This window comes from Cyclopterus lumpus, chromosome 5 (genome assembly GCF_009769545.1).
Source record: "Cyclopterus lumpus isolate fCycLum1 chromosome 5, fCycLum1.pri, whole genome shotgun sequence".
Taxonomy (NCBI): Eukaryota; Metazoa; Chordata; class Actinopteri; order Perciformes; family Cyclopteridae; genus Cyclopterus; species Cyclopterus lumpus.
The window spans coordinates 17,466,323-17,488,382 of record NC_046970.1 but is presented as its reverse complement, the minus strand read 5'-3'; the positions used below and the strand labels follow the sequence as shown (position 1 = coordinate 17,488,382).

Sequence of the window (22,060 nt, the reverse complement as noted above, 5' to 3'; positions counted from 1 at the left end):
TCTTGTTAAATATGTTGTTGAAGTCGATGGTTAGAACAAGGGGATGTCGTTCTGTGCACCAATCGGGACGTAGCAACATTTTAATCAATTAGTATCAACTGTAGCAGGCTTGTTGCTTGGCCGCTGTCAATCAAAACTGGTTTGATTGCTTATTTTAAAAAGAATAATGTATAATGATTAATAACCAATGAATGTAATGAACTTGAATGACAGAACAAGGTTTGTCGTGTGTGTGTGTGTGTGTGTGTGTGTATGCGGACTTGGTCTCCATTTTTGCTCCGTGGTCCTTTTTAAAGCTCTTTGTCCTGTCTATATCCAGTGGGGTTTTGTCACTCTGTGCCTGATGTACTCAGTATCCAGCCTGTCATCAGTAGACAAGTGGTATCCTCTGGGATCAAGAGCTTCCAGGGCTTTTAGACCTCTGGCAGGGCAGATGTCTTCATACCAGCTGACATCTGGGCTCAGCCACAGACGGACAGACAGACAGACGGACGGACGGACAGAAAATCAGACACTTTTTGTAACATGAAACTTTACATGCTTAGTCTAAAAATCTTGAGAAATCTTTTACCTTGGCCTAAGGTTAAAAGTACAATTTAATTTATCTCGCATACATACAATTGATGGATTGTGTAATAACTTTCTAAGAGTTATTTGAAACAAATGTAAGGAGGAGGAATAGGGAGTCGTGATATCAAAGTAAACTCCCTGATAGCAGAGGAAACATTTTTCCAAATAGCTGTAACTCAAGATGAGAAAATACTGTATTTGTTCCGTTCCCACAGGTTTAATATACGTTTATTAGGCTTTTGTTTGTTGATCCCAAACTGTTCAAAGTTTTACTGAAAGAGCTCTTTCTCTGTAACAGTAATTGCGACTCATTTACTTGCTCTTTGCGAATGATTTCTCAACTGTAAGCTCATATCTTGGCTGGGTTTGGGGTCATTGTAATGCCAGGAAGACCAGCTTGTTCTAGACATCACTCAAGACAGACCCTCTACTGATGGCTATCATCATAATCTTTTTTCTGTAATGTTTGCTTCAAAGTAGGCTCCCAGGCTCAGACCACAGCAACGTCGGCTTTGAAGCTTTTAGTCGGTGCAAATGTTAGTATATCATACCAGTATGTATGCCACTTGCATTCATTCACCAAGATAATGCTTCAATAAAGCGTATTTTTCAAATTTTTGTATTCTGCCATTCTGTACATCTTACGTCTAGCAAACCAAACACTAATTATATTTTATTGGTAATCGGATATTAAATTGGAAAGGTTAAACTGTTGATTCATGCATTGGGCTAAAACAACACATACCTTTTGTTTATTAGAAACAACAGATATGCAACTAAAAAGTGATAATTTGTGACATCAATAGTTCCTATTGCCTAGGGCCGCCATAGTTAAGGGTAGAGATAGAGGTTGCTCCTCCAATTTTACCGGTAACAGTTTCTTTTCTTTTTATAATCCAGAGTGATTATCCACCAATTGGGGTTTACCACACAACTAGTGAATATGATGTCTTCAGAGTTTTTTACTTGGGCTTATAAATGGCAGACTGAAGCTCTTAATAATGAGGTCAGTTATTTCTATGGAGCCTTTTGGTGCGTGATGTGAGTCCTCCACAGTCTACTGGCCGAGGTGCTGAGAAATGGCACCGGACGAACAGTCTAACTCTGAACAAACACCTCGTGAAAGATTCAGAGATGATAACATGTCTGAGAGGGTTTCTCATATATTTTCTAAACCCTTAATTAAGATGTTTAATCACATGAGACACAATTAAACAATGACAGTGGTGGAACTTAAAATACATCTGTGAGTAAAATACTATACTTAAGTACAATTTTGAGGTGGCTCCTCTTTTAGTATTATCAGTGAATTTTACTTCTACCCTTTTTAATTTCAGAGCAAATATGGAACTTTTTACTCAAATGTATTTAACAACCGGTTATTTCTTTGAAAAAGATTTCAACAAAAATATGAACAATTTATGAAAAATAAAGAATTGTTCACTTCCTAAAAAAGTAGTTATTTCTACCGTGACCAACTACAACATTGGAATTCTGCTTACATGTTAGTTTCAATAATAGTACAATAATATGACATAACTTTATTAATAAGTATATTTACAATGAAAGACATATGTGTCACTTTTTTCTACATTTCTATGAATAGCAATTTAAAGTATGAGACCAAACATACAACATTTTGTCCTAGTTTTCTATGTTGTCGACGTTTTTTAGTGTTCTAGGTATAGGTTCTCTCTTGGAGCTGCTTTGTGAAGCTGCCTGCTTGTTAGCATGGTGGCAAGGTCAGGGCAGCAACCCTGGAGCTATTGTTGGAATTCATTGGCTTGTTAAAGGACACTTGTTGAGTTGCACAAAACCTTTTCAAGTGCATTGACTTGAACCAGGGTCGTCTGGCCAAGAAAAAATGTAACTGGTCATCACACAAGACCACTTGCATCTGACTTTCTGCTCTCTCAGTGTCTGTCTTAGTTGAGTTAAACAGCTTTCCAAAATGTCGGGAAAGTATGTTCTTCAGTTTTTCTGAAGACTGGGATGAGTTTGCGTGTTCAGCTGCATTCAGCAAGCGTGATTTCAGATGTTGCTCTTTGCAGAGCCTCTTCCAATAGTTGTCCTACTCTGCAACCACCAACAGTTCAATAGTGGTCTTTCCTTAGACTGTCCAGTGGCTTGTTGTAACCTGCCTTGTGACACTGCTGCTCTCGCGTCACACACATATAGACAGTAAATTCCCTTTAAGCAGGCCATGGGGGGAGTTCTCTGTTCAGTGTCTGTTCAATTTTGGTAAATGTGCGTGCATGCCAGGTTTATTTATTCTTAGTCATGGTAATCACTGAACAAAAATGTGTGCAGTTCATGCCTCCCAGATGTTAAATCAATCAATTAGTGACATGTTGGTTAGAAGTATTGCTGAACATTCTCACAGACCGATTTTATACTTGAATGCAACATCCAATGTTTTAGTGTTTGCTCTTTTTGTCTAATCACCAGTGATTATAGCATAATTAGTATCACTGTGCGCTTAATTAAGCAGATTTACGTGACAGGGATGACTTTTGCTGTCTCCGCCTGCCTGGGAGCAGAGAGGTCAAAGGTCAAGCCAGCGTTTGAACCGAGCATGTGCCATTTTAGAGCTGCCTCGAAACTCCCATGGCTGCACTCGCTGGGAATGAACAGCAGGAAGGCTATGCAACGTCTAACCCTTTTATGAAAATGCGGGGTGACTGCTATCATCACTGCTGCTCGTCAAGCCATTTAAAGACTGACAGTGACGGGAATGAGCAGCAGTGACACAGATGGTATCTGTCATGTTTAAATGGTTGAGTGGTCTGCACAGGGCCATGTTGTAAAAGAGAACATCCCTTACATTTATGGTTAAACCATTTCACACATGCTCGTCACTCTGGTAAGTTTGACTGTCAGTTGATTAGAGAGGAAACAGTTTTTGATTTTTCTTTGGCTAAATATATAGTGTATCAGCTCCCTTCATGTTCGGGACCACAGAGGAATGTGATGAGAGAGGGGCTTTCAGCATGTCAGCCTTATTGTTGTAAAAATAAATCCCTGAACTCTAGTCCCATTGAATGTTTTTTACTTGGGATTAAGGAAAACATTCAAAAAACCTCCATGCAGGCGAGTAAGTTCCCCAAATGAAACACGCATGCATGCCCTGTTCCTGGAGATAGGACAGTTTTCTTGCCACAGCATTGAATTGATGATCGGCCTCACTGTGATGATTAGCCAGTGTGGCTAATATATATAATTTAATAATATATATAATTTCATCAGACCTTCTTCCACTAAGAAAATATAAATGTATATAGTTTTTGGTGTTTTGGAAACCAGTAAGTTGTCCACAAAGAAAAGAAGGTGGAAAAGTGTGAGTTTTAAAGAACGTGAAACTTGCCTCGTGGTCCTTTTCCATCGTAGGAATTTCACAACCTGTAATCTGAGGCTTCTCTTAACCTACACTTGTTGCTACCTTGAAAGACTTTGTTACTAGTTTCTGTTTGCATTTCCACTGTATTTAGAACAATTGTGACATTTTGATTATACAACAATAAAAAGGCCAAAGCAGGACGGACTGTTATTTTAATGTTCTTTTTGGTCAACAAATGAATAATAGATAGACGACAACCTACAGTTACATTTATGTGAAGATGAGATACATGTGACAGAGTCTGGAATAAGGTGATTAGCGGCCCTACACGACATCCAGCGCCATTAACCACTTGTAGTTTTTCAGTTTTCTCCACTGGCGCACATTGTGATCCTTTTATTTAGCTAGTTTAAACTATTTCCCTGCATTGTCTGACTGTGTTGAATTCTGTTAGACAATGAGAAATCTTCAGGATCACGTTTTTGTTTCAAACCGCTAACGATTGCTCGCTGTTAATGGGCCTTGCCTGCCATCCCTCCCCCAAATACTAATGAGGGCCCGGACATCTTTGTTTGACCAACAAGCATTCTCTGTTGGTCCTCTTTTTAAAGTGGTTCTGCTGATTCAGTATAAACAAGGGTTACGTTTGTGTTTGTTGTAGACATCGTTGTAGACATCGTTTGCTAGCAACCCATGAAAGCTGGAACTTACATTTTGTCGCATGTCTTGATCAGTGCCAAAAGTCCAGGAGCCTGTCCACAAACCTGGTTGAGAAAATTAGAAACAAAGCTGGAAAAAAAAGTATATGCTTTACTGTTTTATTACATTTTGCAGTGGAAAAGGTTTTGCTTGATCATGACCATGTGTTATTCTTTCACACACTCTGATAAGACCATTTGATAACAACGTAGCTGTAAACAGTTACCATTGGCAGCTTCATCACAGCAAAGATTCCAGGAATATCACACTTTACATTGTTGTGGTTTTCTCAAACTACTGTATAATAACTGGTAACTTTAAAGACTTTAACACTTGCCCATCATTCACATGATTATCTGTTATTGTGGTCAGTGCAACATATGAGCATGAACGACTGTAAAGAGATCGTAAAACTGAGATGCTCAAGTTTGACCAGAGAGGTCAAATGGTGTTTGGCATCAGGGCATTGGGTTGTATAATAACTTTTTCATAACGATAAACACATTTGTTTCATCTGCTCTAAATCTGGCTTTTACACTTTTCAAGCAATTATTTTAGTGGGAGGGAAAAAGTTGTAAAAGTCAAATGGCTGATGATGGGATAGTAAATGTCTAGAAAGATCACAAACGGTCTAAATCATTCTCCGGGTTGCCCTTTTCTTTCTGATGAGTTTAACAGGCTACAGCTGAAATATTTGTGAACAAGTTAAAGTCTGCTTTTTAACTTTACTTGGAAGAATTACGACGTCTTAGGTTCTTACCCTAACAACACAGAATGTGAAAAATGTTGTAATGAGAGCGGTTTAGAAACTGTAAACACGGTCAAGTGGTGACATAATTTTGCTATTTCTACAATTTCTCCCATCAGTCATAAAATAAACTTTAAATGGACCATTCACAGAGGCACTGCCATATTTTCTATGTTTTGTCTTTTGAAGGGTTGATCCTATATTTTTGAGTATTGTTAGCAATCAGCATACCTTGACTTCAAGCAGCTGAAATGGAGGAGGCCATGGAGTTGTCAGCAGGAGGCATTCTCCTCTTAAAGAAATAAAACTAGTTTTATTACTTCTTTAGTGAGAGAAGGTAGGAGGCCCCGGGGAAGACCGAGGACATGCTGGAGGGATTATATCTCCCGGCTGGCCTTGGAACGCCTCGGGATCCCCCAGAATGAGCTGGAAAGTGTTGCGGGTGAGAGGGAAGCCTGGGTCGGCCTGCTGAACCTGCTGCCACCGCGACCCGACCCCGGATAAGCGGGTGATAATGGATGGATGGATGGATAGTGAGAGAAGCAATGGATAAGTAAGCAGGAAGTAAGAGGGATGTCAATAATTAAACAGTGGAGATATGTGCTATATATCTAGGACCACAACTTATTAGTATTACTATTAGTGTTTTTTCAGTATTGATTAATTTGGCAATGATTTTCTTGAAAATAATTGATTAATCTGTCTATAAAAGGTCAGGAAATAGTTTCTTCATGACAATGAAGAAATGGTTTTCTTTCTTTTTTTTTGCAGGAATTGTTTCAGCATTGATCCTCAAATGTAGTCTTATCTCTTCTCCTGTCTGCTATTCCTTCCTGAAACATTATGGCATATTTAGCGGGGGGTGGAGGAGCGAGTGCAGCTCTGTTCCTGCGAGGTCAATAAACTCACCTCTAATGAGAGGGAGTGCGTTCCAGTCCAAGGGTGGGGTCCATCCTTACCCACCTACCTGCCTCTGCGTCCTGCACAGCACCCTAATCTCCTGTAATTGTGCAGAGTCTGGGCTTCCACCCAGTCTCATTAGGCTCTTTACAGCATTACTGATGAAAGGTCGCTCCTTGTCACGCCGGGGGCGAGGGCATCAAGTTTGCGTAAATTAGCAGTGACAAGAGTTTGCAAAATACAATTAGAGGAATAATCAGCGTGGGCTGATCCCTTCATCTGCCAGTGGTGGTTCTCTTCTTACCTTTTTTACTCCACTAAAACCTCCATATCTTGACTAAATCTGCCTCCGCTGCTTTTGTTCCTCCATGTGGACTCGACTGAGCCAAACACTTCTAATCTCTGTTTTCCCTACACCTCCAACATTATCTCTTCTGTTGTGTATTATCTCCATATGGAAGCCTCTTAGCCTTGGGGAATGTTCACCCAAGAGGGCGCTCTGTAAATGCGCAGCCAGCCAGTCCTACAAATGTCTTGTCAGGTGTAAAATGCAAATGATAATCTGAAAGAAATGTAATAAGACAGGGTCAGTGGCCTTTCACATGTCAAGGCTGTTTAAAAAATAAAAATAGTAGTTTTAGTCCATTACTGCCATATGGCTCTGTTTCATCCATGTCAGTAGAGATTGCTTTCCTAGCATTCTTGCAATAGTTTAATTACTTAAAAGTAATTAATAATGAATTAATTACGTAATAAACATGAATGTGAACATGAAATCTTACTTAAAATGGCAAAGGAGGAGGTTGAGATGGTGAAAGAAGCGGCAGGAGCTAGCAGTGTTATAAAAGTGTCTGAGTACACGTGTATTCGGGGTGTCTCCATCCCGAGTTCAATATGTTTTGCTCCCCTGTCCACCTTGAGCATGACAGTCTGTTATGTATCTGCCACCTTTTGCACCGCAGGTAAAAAGCTCTGAGCAACTTTCCGTCCACTTAGGCCCTGCACATACCACAGCAGCATATCATGCAACGGGTGAGAGAGACAGGCTGGAAACCAAAAGTAATTGTTGGATTCCTGCTGGTCTTCATGTGTCCCAGGCACTTAAAACTCAAGGGTCAAAGTTGGAAAACACGGGTCCTTACCGGTAGAGCACAGATAGAGCACACGCAAAGGGTCAGAGGGCAAACCCCCGAGGTCCACCAGCTATTTGTTCCTCATGTTCGTCTGTGTATATCATACAATGTTATTCTGGAGACATGCATAGGTTGATGCAACTGGCCGACGTTTTTCTGTGTTGTCTAACTCTTACTGACAGTAACAATGAGAGACAGAAGTCAGAAACATTAGGCTGTCCACAGGTTGTTAAAAGGACAAACCTCGTCCAAGATGCATTGCTTTGTTTGTCAGCTACCTTCCATCAAATGATTACAGTCATGTGAAAGATCTTTGGGATTGTCTCTACCAGTGTACAACACTCAGATTTCCAGCTCGAGGTATGACTACTGGTGGCAGATCGCTTAATGAGGGGATTTTAGCGCCCTGTGTCTGGGAGTGAAGGAGTTGTAGTCAGTCAGCTGTAGACGAGGGAACAAATTAAAGCTCATAAGAGTGAGAAGCAGCTGGCTCCTAAGAATGGGGTATCCCATAACACATAAACACACATGAATGCCTACACTCATATGTGCAAATGAAACACACAAACTTACCTTGCTATGCAGTCAATCTTATCATCAAAACCGATTAGAGGAGTTTAGGATTCAGTGGAGCAAAATGTTTACTAAACAAAGTCAAATACTCGATTTTAGAGTCTTTGATGTCGCACATGAATCCCTTGTGGTCAGACATGCACGAAAAATAAAGTTAGCGCTCAGTGGGGTGGTTAATAAGCTGTAGCTCTAGCTTGATTGATATTTTTACCCAAGAGGCAGCACAACAATCCACTGCTTGTCTGTGGCTTCTTGTCAACACATGCCTTTGGAAGAAGTGTATAAAAACAAAATACAATTGTTTAATCGCACAGATAAGCAGAGAATTTAGATTTAGCATCATTCAATTGAAGGAAAGCGATCAACACGGCTGACTTTAATGGTTTTACACACCTGTAAAAAAAGCAAAAACATTTGGGTTTGTTGACTACATCCACACGTTTTAAAACAAAAACAATCTACGTCCAGACGATCTCCGTCCACACGGCAACCTTTGAAAACGCATATCACATGACATTTCACGTACACTGGGCATGCGTATGACAGTGTAACAGGAAGCTGATTTTCTGCAGTTGGTTTAGTTGCAGAAAATACTGCGGTGGAAGAACGGTAATGGTATAAAAAAGAGCTCAGAGTCATGTGACAGGGGTGTGACGAATCAGGGAAGGACACTTTGTGACTGCGAAGACCCATCAAGTTGCAAATGCGGGCGCCTACGTCATTGTTTCCAAACTTCTCCGTTTATGCCTGTCCACACTAGGACGTAACCCCAGAGTTTTCAAATGTATCCTTCCTCGGGAGCGTTTCCAAACTCCGCCGTCTCCGGTGATCCGGCGTAGTGTGGACCCTCAGTGTAAATGTAGCAAAGAATATGCTTTTTAAAATGGAAATGTAGTAGTGTGGACATGGCCTGAGTCTATTTAGAGCCATTAGAGGTTTCAGCAGCTTAAAACGCTTCACCCAGTGTTTCCCATGTGGCGGCCCACCAAAGTCTATTTTGTCCCGCCACAGTTTCAAAAAGAACCAAAAATATTTTCACTACCTCCCAAAGGTAGTGCTGTTGGTTACCAAACAACAGTCATGGAAACGTAGCACCCGCCCTCAGGTTTCTACCTCAGGGAAACACTGTTAGCTCTTTCACGTTTCCCGTAGTTTGCACAAAGTGCACCGGAATTGACTAGAAGATCTGAGGTTCACCCACTATAGTTTTAAAAGTATGTGTTGGCCCCCTGGTTTATATATTTTTGAAAGGAATTTAATGACTATATGCAATACCCTTAACTCCAAGATGGTAAGACTTTTTTCTCTCAACTTAAGACGGATTGTTAATTCAATTCACTTTATTTTGTATAGCCCAGAATCCCAAATTACTATTTTACAATCCCTGTCCCGGAACCTCACATCGAATCAGAAAAAACTCCCCGAAAAAAACCTTTCACGGGGTAAAAAGGGAAGAAATCTTCAGGAGATCAACAGAGGAGGATCCCTCTCCCCGGATGGACAGAAGCAATATATGTCATGTGTACAGAATGAACAATGTTACAGAGTTACAACACATTCAACGAATGTGACAGAAATTATGAATAATGAGTAGTAGGCATGGACCACGATCCAGATAACCACGATCCATGGAACAGAAGAAGGTAGAGAGGAGGGGCATCAGCAGGGCCATGGCAGGAGGCAGGGCCAATGAGGTAGGAGGCACGGCAAAGGAGGCAGGGCCAATGATGCAGGAGGCAGGGCCACGGAGGCAGGGTCAATGAGGCAGGAGCCACTGCGAAGGAGGCAGGGCCAATGATGCAGGAGGCAGGGCCACGGAGGCAGGGTCAATAAGGCAGGAGCCACTGCGAAGGAGGCAGGGCCAATGATGCAGGAGGCAGGGCCACGGAGGCAGGGTCAATGAGGCAGGAGCCACGGCGAAGGAGGCAGGGCCAATGATGCAGGAGGCATGGCAAAGGAGGCAGGGCCAATGAGGTAGGAGGCACGGCGAAGGAGGCAGGGCCAATGATGCAGGAGGCAGGGCCACGGAGGCAGGGCCAATGATGCAGGAGGCATGGCAAAGGAGGCAGGGCCAATGAGGTAGGAGGCACGGCGAAGGAGGCAGGGCCAATGATGCAGGAGGCAGGGCCACGGAGGCAGGGTCAATGATGCAGGAGGCACGGCAAAGGAGGCAGGGCCAAATGAGGCAGTTGCCTACAATAATAACCTTATCAGTATTAAGGACTAAACTTGATAGAAAATTCAGATAGAAATACGGATACGGACCTGGTGGCCGGTACATTATAACAAATATAATTGGCTTTGTTAATGACTTCATGGAAACATTAGAGGTTTGAGAGGAGGTACGAACATCAAACATCAGTGGATAAACATAGAGGTCTGTGTGTGGTTGGTTCTTTGTCATTAAGGGAACGTTTTTTAACTGGGTTTGAATTAATCTACACCACGTCCGAATAATAGTGCCACTTAACAACTCAGATGCCACACTGGCCACAATTATAGGGCTTTGAGAAGAAACTTGTACCCAAAACTGGCACAAAGAATGCATCAAGTTGGACGAGGGGTTGGAATTATTGGATGCTCACAGCATACATAGTTTTCTGGTGTAAGTCTGTGCGATGAACCAGTGTGTAATATGTTTTGACGGCACTTTGACAACTAAAGTGCGGTTCTCTTTGAATCATTATATTGTGACAGCTGTGTTTTAGTTCCATGATGAATGAGAGCAGAGCAGAATCACATAGTGTTAACTTGACAAACATCCATCAGCACATCTGGGCTATTATAGCCTTGATGTAGCAGGAGATTAACAGCAGGGGGCAATGTTGAATTTGAGCCGATGCCTTGCAAAAGAGAAGGATGGAAAGAAATGCATTCTACTTTATTTTTTACTTATTTTACATAAAATCACAGTCTAGCAAATGATTGTCTCTGGTTTTAAATGTATTTACTTTCGATTCTGAGAAACTGTATGACCAAAATTAATTTCAGTTATTACCCCTCAACCTCCCAAAGCTTTGCCTCCTGAAATAGTGTGCACTGACGGTAAATATGTCAGACCATTTGTGCTTTCATAAATTCTATATTCAATTTAATTACTTATTTATGTAGACGTATATATCCTAAATCCTTTAAAATGTCATTGTTTTCCTCATCTGATTACACTCTACTTGTAAAGTGAGCAGCCTTCTCAGTCTCTGCTCTCGTTTGCCTGCAGCCTATCTGTAAATGTTACAGCACAGAGACAGTAGTCTGGCAGAAAAGCATTACAAGGTAACCTTAGCACTGTTTCTTGGGGATTTCTATGATACCTGACTCCAGGAAGAATAGTCATGTGGAATCCATGAGGAATTATAGGGTGCATATAATAACGTCTGTGAGCTTGGGGGAGCATATTTCACCAGTGCATCAGTTTAATTTGAGCTTCTGCCAGGCACAATTGTGGGGCTGCCTGTGGATAAAGGAAATACGTTCTCTACAAAAGGCAAGGCAGGTTTGTTCGTAAATCAACTCTGAGGAAACTTAAAGTACTGTACATGAAACATAAAAGGCATTCAAACAAGATATAAAGGCACAGTAGGCAATATAAAAAAGAAGCACATATACATGTATGTTATTTAATACAAAAATAACATGGAATTTAAAAATAAGCTAAAAAAGGAATGTGATTAAACAGTGGATATAAAATGAACTACAGTGCAAGATATGAATAAATGGTCTCAGTAGTATGACTGGCCACCAGCATAACTGACCTTTTGAAAAGACCCTTTAAAAAGCATTTTTAAGGGTCAGTTATACTTGAGGTCAAAGGTGAAGATGAGTTTCCTCTGAAGTAAATTGTCAGTTCCTGTTCATACACGGTTGGTTTGTTAGTCAGACAAGATGTTGTCTGTGGGTACATGTGCAGGTCAGTCGCAGAGAAATCCTCGTCTGAATGAAATCTTTATCGCACCTGGTAAATGAAAGCAGCTGTAAGGACAGCGTGGAATGAACACTAGTAAAGCACATTATAACACCAGCAGGCTTTTTGATCAGGCGCCTGAAAGGAACAGGTTAGGATCTCCTTGGTCCCCCCTTTCTCCAGATCCCCCCGATGAATACTGCAATTTTACGGCCCATGGCCCTTGCTGAGATAATATCAGGGGTCTGGTGGTTTATGTTGGCCCCTCGTGGTCTGCGGAGACATTGGCCCCCGTCGTCCTGGGAGCAGTGGCTGTCGTCCTTATCGCAGGAAGTCACACAATACAGCAGAGGAATGTAAACCCAGAGCCTTGTTGCAGCTTGGAAAAACGCAACCAAGATGTTTAGTTTTCGTATCAAAGTTAGATCTGATTGATTTGGGACACTGCAGGAAAATACACATTATACAGGTTTGTTTTGTATTTCACTCACAAGAAGCAATTTGACACAATATTTGTTATCCAATTGGAACAATGCACAGAAACTCAACTTTCATACAGACATGATGAATAACCGAACATTCCAGGGTTTCCATTATGACATTTTTTAGCCGCACAAATTAGATCAGTAATCAGTAATCCTAAACATTAGTCACACCAAGTAAACTATGGCCTTTGTAGTGTGAAGTCGCATCTCTGCTTTTCCTGAATGTTCATGTTTTGTCATAAAACTTAAATATAAACTGGGTATTGAGTTTCGAGTTTTTGCAAGTTTTGCAATTTGTTGGATTCTGTCTAGACACGACCCCATCATTAAATTAGTTGATAATAAGTTGACAAACCTTTGGTTTGATAAATGACAATCGTCAGAATTAGTTGTCTTTTCAATCAATAAATAGAATATATTTTGGTTCTAAACTAAAATGACTTGAATGTATTTGTTTTCAGCCAACTAATAGTTTAGCATCTCTCAAGCTTACCAACGTTGTATCTTTTCAGTCTTTATGCTAAGCTAGGCTAACCAGCTGCTGGTGGTAGCTTCACAGTAGCACACAGACTTGATTGTTTCAATTTGTTTCCAGCTAGAAGGCCAATAAGTATACTTCCAAAAATATTGACCTATTCCGTTATTTGTTCATTCAAAAGAGTTAGTGACATATTACAATAATAAATAATGAAAATAATCACAAGTTGCATTGCAAGATTCATATTTAGGCAGGTAGCACGCGTTAGACTGGACATATGTTTGTCGTAAACTGCACTCATGTACAATGTTTTATTGACAACATTTCATCAAAGAATCCTCACGCCTGTTCCCCACAAATGGTGAAACAGTCACGTGCATTTCTCTCTGCATGGGTTTGACCCTGAGTTTTGGACTTTGACCCTGACCTGGAGCATAAATTGGGCAATAGACAAACTACAATGGTTTAGGCATGTGATCTCTTTTTGGAAAACGTGTACGCCGAACCCCCGGAGGCTCAGGCCAGACAGAAGAAACCTTGGTGATCTGATGTTCAGGGGAGGGGGTTGATCTTAAAACATGCTTCTTTTTTCTAAAGGAGGATACAGCTCTTGTTTCGCTCCTTTTTAGATGTGTCTGATCACTCTGCAGGAGGTTCAGCTTGGTGACGGATTGATGGATGAGTGAGGGTAACACAAATTGAAATGCCCCCTGCAGTCTGATGCAGCATCTGCTACAACCCCATCTCTTCAGAAGTCATTACGTTTAACATTCAGAGAAAACTCTTTTACGTCTGGGACAGTTTCTGTTTTGAAAATAGCTTATATTTACTGTAGCAAATAGATATAGTGGTGAATTTTCTTCTCTTTTTTTGTTGTTTGGCAGAAGTTTGGAACTAATTATAGATTTCCAATGTGATACTAATTGTAAAAGAAAACAACAACAATGTAATTAAAGATAGTACGATTAGTAATACAATAAAAGCATTCTAAAAGCACAAAAAAAGGTTAATTTCCATATTAAAAACATAAAGCATGTGCATGGTTTACCTCTATTGAGTTTCTTCTGCCCTTTGAACATGACAGACAAAGACAAAACTCTTGTCCTTACTAAAAACATGCTGCTTCATTGATCCTCTGTAGTTTCCAGTGTTGTGTTCAACATTTCTGTCTGCTTATTGGGCAGAAATGATGAGCATGACACTGACTGTCACACATGGGTGTGGCCTCAGGGGGGAAGAGGGGGAGATGGACGTCGTCTTTCTCACACAAACACACTCAACACAACACAAACACGAACACGGACACTCTAGTACTGCAAATCTCCCCACAGGATCCCTCCTTTCATCTTGCCCTTGACTTCAGGTCACCATCACTTGTCTGCTTGTTTCTGCATCATTTTATTCAAACCTGCTGTTATCATGGTACTTATTTAGCAAGTTAAATGAATGATACTTTAAGGCAGACATTCTCTCTCATCCCAGGACTCATTAAATCATGCTCTTGTGGTGAAGTGTCCAACTATAACTCGATGAGGATCCCAAAGTGGCTCTTTAGCAGCAATTCATCTGGTCTCGCTAAGGAGGACTGGAGTAATGCATGAATCAGGAATTATGTTTTGTAGGATAATAAATGTATTCTTGATGTTAAAGGTAACATTTAATTACATATTGTGTGTCATTCAGGTTTTATTAGAGGGTTTTAAACACTTGGAAATAGAAAGATTGCAGGGTTTTTGGCGTGAACATTTCCAGATGCTGTAAACTGAGAGGGAAGTCATTTAATTGGCTGGTTAATCGCTGGCATTGTAATGCACCAACATTTGCTTGAGGGGGGAAAATGTTCTTTAAATCAATTTTCTTTGCATTTGGACTTTACCCCTGTACAGTAACTCTCCTCCTTTATGGACATGGCGAACGTTTACAAGCTGCTTCGTGCCAAGTGAAAGCTCCCTCCTATTTTTGTCTACGGCTTTCAGTTTTCAGTCCAAGAATCCTTCTGCACGGCAAATGAAACCAATGTCACCGAGTTTAAAAGTACGCTGTGAGCATAATCTCCCCAGACAAACCCCCATGTGAACAAAATGTAACATTAATGCATGCAATTTTTGAGCAGCATCCAAAAGCTGCAGTGAAAAGCAGAACAACCTGAAACACTCCTTTCAGTTTTCAATATCTCCACATTACACAGACGCTCTGCTGCTCAAATTATGGTATATGGTGAACTGTCGGCACCTGGATCTGAAATGAGTCATAATGTGTAGTTTGGGAACTGGAGGAAAAGATATTATCTAACTTAGTTGATGACGGCTTTGGCAGGATATTTAGCTGATTGAAATGGTGTGATCTTGTTGAAGTGTTTCCTTGTTCATGTTGGAGGTTTGACAAGCGCAACATGTAAATGCTGCATATTTCCTTGTGTCCCTCTCAATTAATTACTCATTTTCATTCTGTTTTGGATATATTGGATGCATTTCTCCTTTTGCTTGGAGTTGGTACTAAGGAGACAAATTAAAGGATGGAAACGGAGCGCAACGTTTACCACAGTCATTCTTAGGAATTTCCAGGCACTTAAGCACTTTCCTCATTTTCCACATTTTCAAAAGCTCAATTAAAATGAATTCACGGAAAACATTAGAAACTTAATCAGACATAAAAAGGAAGATGCATTTTTTCTTAACTTTGCCCGTGTTTCTCATTGTCAGATGTTAATGAATGTGAGGAGACCAATGGCGCCTGTGAGGCTCTCTGCTGTAACACCATTGGAAGTTACTACTGCAGGTGCCCTCCTGGACAAAAACTGAATGAAGATGGCAAAACCTGTCAAGGTGAGTCCTCTACTATATTTGTTTGGCTGTGGAGCTGGGTTATACATGTAATATTAATATAAGTAATATGATACCAGTACTTAGGGTTCTGGTTATCACACTTTATAGCTATAATGATGAGTGTTCATCGATTCCACGTTACTACGCTCATTGAAATATTCTGTGGTAAAATCAAACATTACATCAGGTTTTGTCAGTATTGCTCATCTTGAGATGACACCATGTAGTTTGACCTCTAATCCTGAAATAACCTTCATCCGGCTTTGTGTGCTTACCCACTCAGCCTTCACCATCCTATCAAATGTTTTTATTCATGCTAGCGATGTGGCTTTAGGGAAAGCAATGTCAGTCGCTTTAGTCCAGGCCGACATATCTTATTACTTAGTAGTTGAAACTTGCTTCAGACATCTTTGCTTGACGGAGGATGAACCCTTAAGTGTGTGAAATGCTGCGACTATTGGATGCATTGCTATGAAATTTTGTTCAGACATTTATGGTCCCCTTAAGTTCAAGCATTGCAATAACTTTGATCTTTCAACTTTCCATCTTGTGCCATCATAAATATTTTAATATGTCCATACTTTGCTACTCTAGCAACTCTAGTGTTATTCCCATCAGCCTCAGCTGTACTTTGCATGGAGTGCTTATTGGAAAATCTCAGAGCTGTAGAATCTTCGTCTTATTGAACCAGTTTATGTTATTGGATGACTATGGAACAACCTTTTTCATTTTAAACATACTGAGCCCATAATGGTTCACGTTGCTAATAATTAATATCGGTGTCTTTACTTCAGCCAGCTTCCAAATATTTTTGGTCCTTTTTGCACATTGATGTTAACATTTATGGATTTTCTTTTAAATTGTAATAAAAGCTCAGTGAATTCTGCAACCAGTTAACATCAAAACCATATAATGTTAAGCCAAGTTGAAGGGGCAGATCTTTTTTAACTTTTACACTGTAGATGATACAATTATGTTCTGGCTCCTCCTGATGTTTTATGACTATAAATGTCTGCCCAGCATCTTTGAACCACAGCTTACCAAAACTGAGCTTCTTCACAAACATTTTCACATGAGATTTCCATTTTGCTCCATCATAGATTCATGTTTCTGATTAGGAAATATCTGCGAGTGGTTGGTTTAATCAGAATAATGATTCCTCTGTGCAGCAGCCAAGCCTAGAGGAGAGGAGACGTCAGAGTGCTCTGCAGTAAGGTTGTCTACTGGAGGAACAAGTGAAAGATCTGATCCAGGTCACGGTTATTAGGAGAGTCGATGGGAACGTTGTCACAGCTGGCTTTCATAGCTCTCTGCTCTCTGCCCTCTGCCACTGGTGTATATTGGAAGAAAACAGCTACCCGCAGCATTAATGTCCTAATTGTCTGTAATTGGCAGCAGTATTAACAGAGGTAAAAGAAGCTGGATGAATGCAGAGGATGTTTAAGTAAGCGCTGCATGTGTGGCACTGGGTCTGCAGAAAGTGATCAGGTTTCCTTCTGAATGACGGCCTGAAGCTGGGAGGGCTGCAGAGTCTAAGCCTGCACGAGTCCAGATGAGAGACAAGATCCATTTATTTAGTTCTTAAAAATAAATGGTTCTGTGGATTTGGATCGTACACGACCGCACTACTACTTTGGAGGAATCCTGTCCTTGGCAACGTGCTTTAATATTTTTGATAAAAGACATCTGCTGTGGGATGTTAATGTAAATACTGCTGCCGTAGGCAGAAATGAACAAATGCATCTTTTGTTCAGTGCAAAAATAAATAAAAGGAAAGAAAAAATGAAATACTGAATTATGATTTAATCTCCATCTCTTGTGGATGGTTTTCAAGATTTAATTTAAGCCTTTATTTTTTTTAAATTTTGAATAAGCAGCATTTATACAAATGGCACTGATCAAAGTGGAAGAGGCCAACAGTAACTGTTGTGCTGAGTGCAGCGCAGCAGTGTCAACACTTTAGCCATCATGCCGAATGAACTTGAATGCCCAGACCAATAAGAGCGTGAAGGTGGAAGTTATGATCTGCGAGTGCTTGGCACCTGTCTCAACAGTGAGCTCTAGGGGTGTGTGAGATACGTCTTCCAAAGTCAGCAGGTATTTATTAGATGCCCTTGTTAACTGTGAGATCAGAACAGTTCCTGGAAAGATTTTTTTAAATGTTCTCTATGGGATATTTCTTTTATTGTATTCCGATTTCTTTACTCCGACTTGGAGCCATAGCTGTAAGATACATTGCCAATAATTTGTCGTCCATGCCTGAGCAGACTGCATTCCGTTTCACCTGGCTGACGAGTTGTGAATATGTTTGCGTGTGGTGGGACAAAAACAATCTGTATCAGTTTCTGCTGGTCTGTCTGAGCTTGAGTTCTTTCTCAGATGCTTGTGGCCTGATGTAATGACTCTGCAGGTGTATGTTACAGAAGATTTATGTTTGCATTGTTTCAAAGACGGGTCATAAGAAGAGAAGCTTACAGCCATTGTATCCCGTAGAGGTCTGGTAAGGACCATTTCTGTTCAAATCACGGAAGTGATGCTGACCATGAACATGCTTGGCTCTTTATAAGCTCTATAAAGTGCCGTCATGGTCCTGCTTCTGTGTTTCTGTATGTGTTGGCACCAGATGAGAGTACATAGTGCTTAGCTCCTAAATAGTAAATTTCACTGCAAGGCTCATTCCTTTTTCAGACGTTTGGATAATAAATACTGGATTTGTCGTATGGCACTTATTTCATTTGGCTTTCCTTTAGTGGCATTTTTTTTAATGCATGTCAATGCCAAAAAAAAGAAGAAAAACACAGACCGCACATCCTTCCGCCTGTTTGCATTCTTTATTCTCCAACAACGGAGTTATGTGCACTCATACATCTCGCTTTTTATCGCATCATATTCTTTGAAAAATACAGTGGCCCATAAGTAAAATTTAGTACATCATTGAGGGACAGACCTCAATCAATGCTGGCTAGTAAAATGCAGAATTATGTATTTGTAGTTCATGCAAGACTGGATATGCCTTTTTTGTAATAGAGAGTTTAGGCTGGGGGTGAGAGAGAGGAGGACCTTTTAATGTGATGGACATTTAGTTTTAGTAGATGGGAGGGTGAAAGAGAGAGGGGGATGGATGAAGGGAGAGAAAACTCAGGAGGCAGAGTGAATAAAAAGTAGTTACAATGTTCCATAAAACCAGGTTTTAGCACTTGCTATTGATTCATTGGAACTTTTCATAAGCTATTGTACTGAACAACAATTGGGTTTTATTTTTGACAGTAAATTCTTTAACTTTTGTTTCCGGTCTCTGTGAGGCATTACGTTTCTTTTTTGACCATGGCTTTGTCATCAGGATGGTGGATTTACTTTTTGGTGTTAGTTGAAGTGATGGCATGTCTGGCATCTGCTGCAAACTATCCACAGAATTACTATAGAAGGGTATGCTATCAGCCATACTGTTACCATGGATACCGTGGCTACAACCGGGGCTACCCTGCAGCAGGTAAGTGATCATTTCACAGTCAAACTGCAGATGAAGCTGTGGCAGCAGTGTTTAATGCTTCAACTCTGGGTCCTTCCTCGAGAGGAATAGTTTGATGATTCAATTATTACGTTTTACAAAGTAGGTAATGCTTTCATTTGATCCTATAATAAATTAATTTTGAGGGGAGGAAGTAAATTGCTGGTCACATAATTTTTATATATATTTATATATTAAATCCTTTAATACATGTATGGCGTTATTTACTGTAGTCTGAGTATTTGTTTGTAGTTTATCCAGCCCCACTTATAATGTGCTGTCTGGCACTGCCCAGATGACTTTGTCTCTGATCAGAGTAGGTGGGGGGATTGCTTTACCAACAAAGATTAGGGCACATGAAAACATGAACTATGAATCATAAGAGACACTTTGTAACGCTAACACAAACAGGGCTAGATACCAGATACTCTCAACAGATTATGTCAATATTATTTTGACTGAATATGTCTTTCAAGTTTGGCTACAGCACACAGGGATTTATGCACAAGATTAAACATATTTCACATTTATTATTACCATATTGCTGATAATCCCTTCTGATCTGCTCTGTTACTTATATGGACTCAAATCAAGGCTGTTCAAAAATAATGTATCTTCTGCACACAATAAACAAATCACCTCTCAGAAATAGACCAAAATAGTTTTCCATGAAGCTGACACCGTGCTGTAGGTGGCTGCGGGTAGAGAAATAATGTGCCAACTGTAGAAGCCAACGTCTGCGGCGGCTTTGGCTCTCAGCTCGGGGTGGATCATGTTCTGGAAGTGGAAACCAGGCTGGAGGGGCTTCACTTACTGTACGCTGGAGTCAACAAAGGAACAGCAGCTCCATAATGCTGGACCTATTTTATGAAAAACCAAACCAAAGGACGGCATGCAGCATGGATGGAAAAACGAAAGAACGGCTTCTGCCAGCTTTCCTGAAGGAAATGGAGCTGAAATTTGGCAGCAGAGAAATAAAGAAGAGGAAAGTTTAGAAGCTCATTTACGCCCCAAACTGTCACGGAGCGGGAACTGTGGAGGAGGACTCGGACGCAGAGTGGAGGTTTAACTAACATTTTATTTATTCGTTAACAAAAAAAATCACAGGGGAAAATTCCTGGAAAAGAATAACTCCTCCGAAGAGAGATGAACGGGAATAAAACAATTATCTAACACTAAGTTCGGCCTAGAAAATGCTGAAACCTGGACTTGACTATGGCATGGCGTGTGTGCAGGACGAAGGATCAGACACACTGGCACAGGACAAGGGGAGACACAGACTATAAGTACACATGAGGGAAGTGGAGACACAGGTGGACACAATCAGGAATCAGGGAAGACAATCAGACTGGTGACACATGAGGAAGGGCAAGGAACCTGACACGAGAGGAGAGTTAATTTCCAAAATAAAACAGGAAGTCACAAAACAAACATGGAGACAGGACAAAAACCCAACTTGACATACAGGTGTGACACAAACGCTATATTTGAGCAGATGAGTTCAGAAGAAGGATGTTCCTCTTAATTTAGCTGTCTTGGGTAGGTTTTACTGGAACAATTAAGCAAGTATTTTACTTTATTTTCATAGGTCTGGGTTTTATGAATAACATTAACCACCAAGATTTCGTAATTTGCAACACTGCTGCGCCCAGCATGCTCGATACCATCGGAGTGATATGTTATGCGTCTTCTACAGTCCTGATTTATGGGCTAGCCATTGGTCAAATACTGTTTGTGTGTACAATGATGTGGTGGTCTGTAATGTGCATAATGAGGCTCAGATGCAGATGAACCCACTGCCATGCGGCCTCCATCCCACACCACGTGACACAAGCACTATGGAGGCTAAATTCACTCCTTATGTTCCACCAGTAGCCACAATAAATAAATCCTTAAATTGATAGTTTGGATTTTTTGAAGTAGGGTTGTATGACGTACTTATCCATAGTCAGTTTGTTGCCTACAGTAAATGAAAGTTGACATGACCCAAGTTTGGAGATGCAGGCAGAAGTACCAGCGTAAAAGCTAAGCAATGTACTGTACTGCTAACCAGCAGCTACCTAAAAGAAGGCTTGCATAAAAAAAGTTTACGATATATGTTGTATATGTATATGTAAAGAAAGTTTCAGCATCTTTCCATGCTCAAACCATTTTTGGGATTGTCCCGCCCCATACTTTACTGTTTTGTTTCGCTTTCATCAACCTCGATTCCAGCAGCAGTAGGCCACCGTTTTCAGCAACAACAACAAAGACTTGCTGTACGCTCCCTGCCCAGTACCACACAGCAGACGGGCACAGTTAGCAACTAGCTACACAGTGGAGCATTTAGCAGCTTAAGAGCCAGATCTTTCCCTCACAAGCTGGCGGAAATCAAACATAAAGCTAAAAGGAAAGAAAGAATGAACATTGGACTTGTGTTCATCAGGTGGCCCAAACCACAATGCCAAATATGTACTAATGTTGCTCTGTATCTGCTGAATGTGTTCACATGAAACTGTTTTAGGTTTGCCAAATCTTAAACTTATAAGGTCAATAAAATAGTAGAAATGTATCCATCCATTATCTATACCTGTTTATTCTTTGCAGGGTTGCTGCCCCAGCTCACATTGAGTGAGAGGCAGAGTTCGCCATATCTGTCCATCACAAGGCTAACACATAACATATCACACTCATATTCACATCTGTAGGCAATAATTACGTTCCCCTATCTGGCTTGTCCTTGACTGTGGGAGAAAACTGCATACATGTATTTATTTGCAAATTATTCTTCCCACAAAGGCTACAAGACTGTCTATTTATTTTTTGGGGGGAAGGGATTGGCAGTGGGATGAATGTTGACACATTATTTGTTTTTCTTATACTTTACTGTTTAAAGCATTTTACAACACAGTGCCGGAAGACAA

General features: G+C 40.6%; 1 protein-coding gene across 1 annotated transcript in view; it reads left to right on the top strand.

Annotated features, from left to right (window-relative positions):
• The window catches only part of megf6b (multiple EGF-like-domains 6b), a 57,226-nt gene that overhangs the window by 13,082 nt on the left and 22,084 nt on the right, over positions 1 to 22,060 (top strand). The window contains exon 5 of the mRNA XM_034532234.1: positions 15,527 to 15,649. Coding sequence (XP_034388125.1) covers positions 15,527 to 15,649 — 123 coding nt within the window. The remainder of the gene's footprint in view (positions 1 to 15,526; positions 15,650 to 22,060) is intronic.